At 41.1% G+C, this 2,337-nt stretch overlaps 1 protein-coding gene across 1 annotated transcript in view; it reads left to right on the plus strand.

Moving 5' to 3' along the window:
- PKHD1L1 (polycystic kidney and hepatic disease 1 (autosomal recessive)-like 1) overlaps window positions 1-2,337 on the plus strand; it is a 121,894-nt gene that overhangs the window by 68,044 nt on the left and 51,513 nt on the right. Inside the window, exons 42-43 of the mRNA XM_015566133.1 lie at window positions 922-1,009; window positions 1,460-1,589. Of these exons, the coding sequence (XP_015421619.1) occupies window positions 922-1,009; window positions 1,460-1,589 (218 nt within the window). The remainder of the gene's footprint in view (window positions 1-921; window positions 1,010-1,459; window positions 1,590-2,337) is intronic.

Here is a 2,337-nt window from a genome sequence, read left to right on the forward strand (position 1 = left end):
TACAATTGCATGTAAAAGCAGCAATTGTGGGCAAGAGTAAAATGCTCTGGGCTTTAGTGTATACATTTTGCCATGTGGTTTTAGCTGCTCAAAGACCTTTGTGGCCTTAGCCTATTTGGCTCAGTGGATAGAGCGTCCACCTGCGGACTGAAGGGTCCTGGGTTCAATTTCGGTCAAGAGCACGTACCTTGGTTGCAGGCACGATCCCCTGCTCTGGTCAGGGTATGCAGAAGGCAACCAGTTGATATGTCTCTCTCACATCAATCTCTCTCTCTCTCTCTCTCTCTCTCTCTCCCTCTCTCCCACCCCCTCCCATTCTCTCTAAAAATCAATGGAAAAATAACATCCAATAAGGATTAATAACAAAGACCTTTGTTATTTTGTTTTAGTTTTAACTTCTGGGATAGTAGCAGTGCTTTAGTTGTTTGAAGTTATTAGCTAATGAACCGTTGTACAAGTTTTCTGTCCACAAATTTATATTAGTTCTATAAAAATGTATTGTGGTACTATCTTTAATAGCACTATTCAGGATATACATGTTACTAGTGCAGATCATTGGATAAAAGTTCAGTTAATTTGGCATTATAATAGTTTCTATAAAAATGCTTTTCTTTCATTTTAATTATTTTAATTCTTAATTGATATTTTGTAGCCCTATGTTTATAAAACTAGAATTCATGTGGCTGACTATTAAATAACATTTAAAATAACCAATGATCAAGAGAAAAATCTGCCCTGGAATTTGATTTTCTACCACTTCCGGGGTGTTGTCTGAATTTTATATTTTATGTTGCCAAAGAGCGGAAGTGAAGTGATATGCAGAGTGAGAGCAAATAAGAATAAGAAATTAAAATTTAATATATAATTGAATAAATAGCTTTTAATATTAATTTCCTTTGTGATATATTTCAAAATTGTATGACTCCTAGGTGGAACTCTAATATTTGATGAAGCTGACATTGAACTCCAGGCAGAAAATATTCTAATTACAGATGGAGGCATCCTTCAGGTATACGAGAAAACCTGAGATCTGTTCATTGGTAACCTCTCTCCCTTTTTTTAAAAAAACATGGTGTGTAAAATAGACAGTTACACCAAACTCTCACAAGTTTATCTTTGTATAGGTCTCTGTTATTCACATAAAATACTTTTTCTGGGAGAAAAGTTTCCATGAGTGTTCTTGTGCCTTTAATGAGAAGATAATAGCATCTTACAATAGAGCAGAATTTAAAATAGAGCCGATAAAACAGTTAGCTCTGAGATATGACTAAAGTCAGTCAGCAAACTTTCCAAAGGTCTGGCATCGTGCATTTGGCCAACTAGAAAATTTAAAGTTTGTCTTTTGAAAGAAAGATACTGACAACAGAATAATCAATTCTTGGAAGAAAAGGGAGAAAAGGAAGACATTGCTTTTGACTGGTTTGAATTGTGGGTATGATGCTTGTGAAATCCCTTGCAGATTGGGACGGAAGCATCCCCCTTTCAACACAAGGCGGTCATCACCTTGCACGGGCACCTGCGGTCTCCTGAGCTCCCCGTGTATGGGGCCAAGACGCTGGCGGTGCGCGAGGGAGTCCTGGATCTGCATGGTAAGGGCCTGAAGGGCTCACGGAATTGGTTGAGGAGACTCGCTAGGAACCCAAGATAATGGTCCTGATAACTTCCTCTCAGTGAAAACTTGCCAAGCTTCTCCTGTCTTTACACATTCCCTTTTTGCTTCCTTTTATCTTTTCCTTTGCTTATCCAGGGCCAGGCCAGCCCTGCATAGGATCAAGACTGACAACCAAGGCCACCCTTGGGGAGCCCTTTCGGGCCTTTTCTGCATCCTTTCCACGTGCTCCCTTAACACATTTTGCCTAATTTAGCACACACCCCAGTTCATTCTGATTGTTTATGGCTTCTTCTTGAAATATAACTATACATTTAAAATTGTACTTTTGCATAACTGTATTCTGGAAAATTATGAACAAATAACAATGATTGTGATCATGTTTGAGGTATTAGGTTAACCTATTTGAAGGAAGCATGGTGCGTTCTTTCAGTATTGAAGTATTTTATATTGCAACTGGAGGCCCGGTGCACGAATTCATGCACCAGTGGTGTCCCTTGCCCTGGCCTGCGGGATTGGGCTGAAACCGGCTCTCCAACATCCCCTGATGGGTCCAGGATTGTGAGAGGGTGAAGGCCAGGCCGAGGGACCCCCCTGGTTCACGATCAGGTCTGAGGAGGGACACGGGAAGTTGGCCAACCAAGGAGGGACTGCAGGAGGGCTCCAGGGTGTGTCCAGCCCATCTCTCTGAGTCCTGATTGACTGGCCCCCAGCAGCAAGCTAACCTG

The sequence above is a fragment of the Myotis davidii genome, unplaced genomic scaffold (genome assembly GCF_000327345.1).
Source record: "Myotis davidii unplaced genomic scaffold, ASM32734v1 scaffold1012, whole genome shotgun sequence".
Taxonomy (NCBI): Eukaryota; Metazoa; Chordata; class Mammalia; order Chiroptera; family Vespertilionidae; genus Myotis; species Myotis davidii.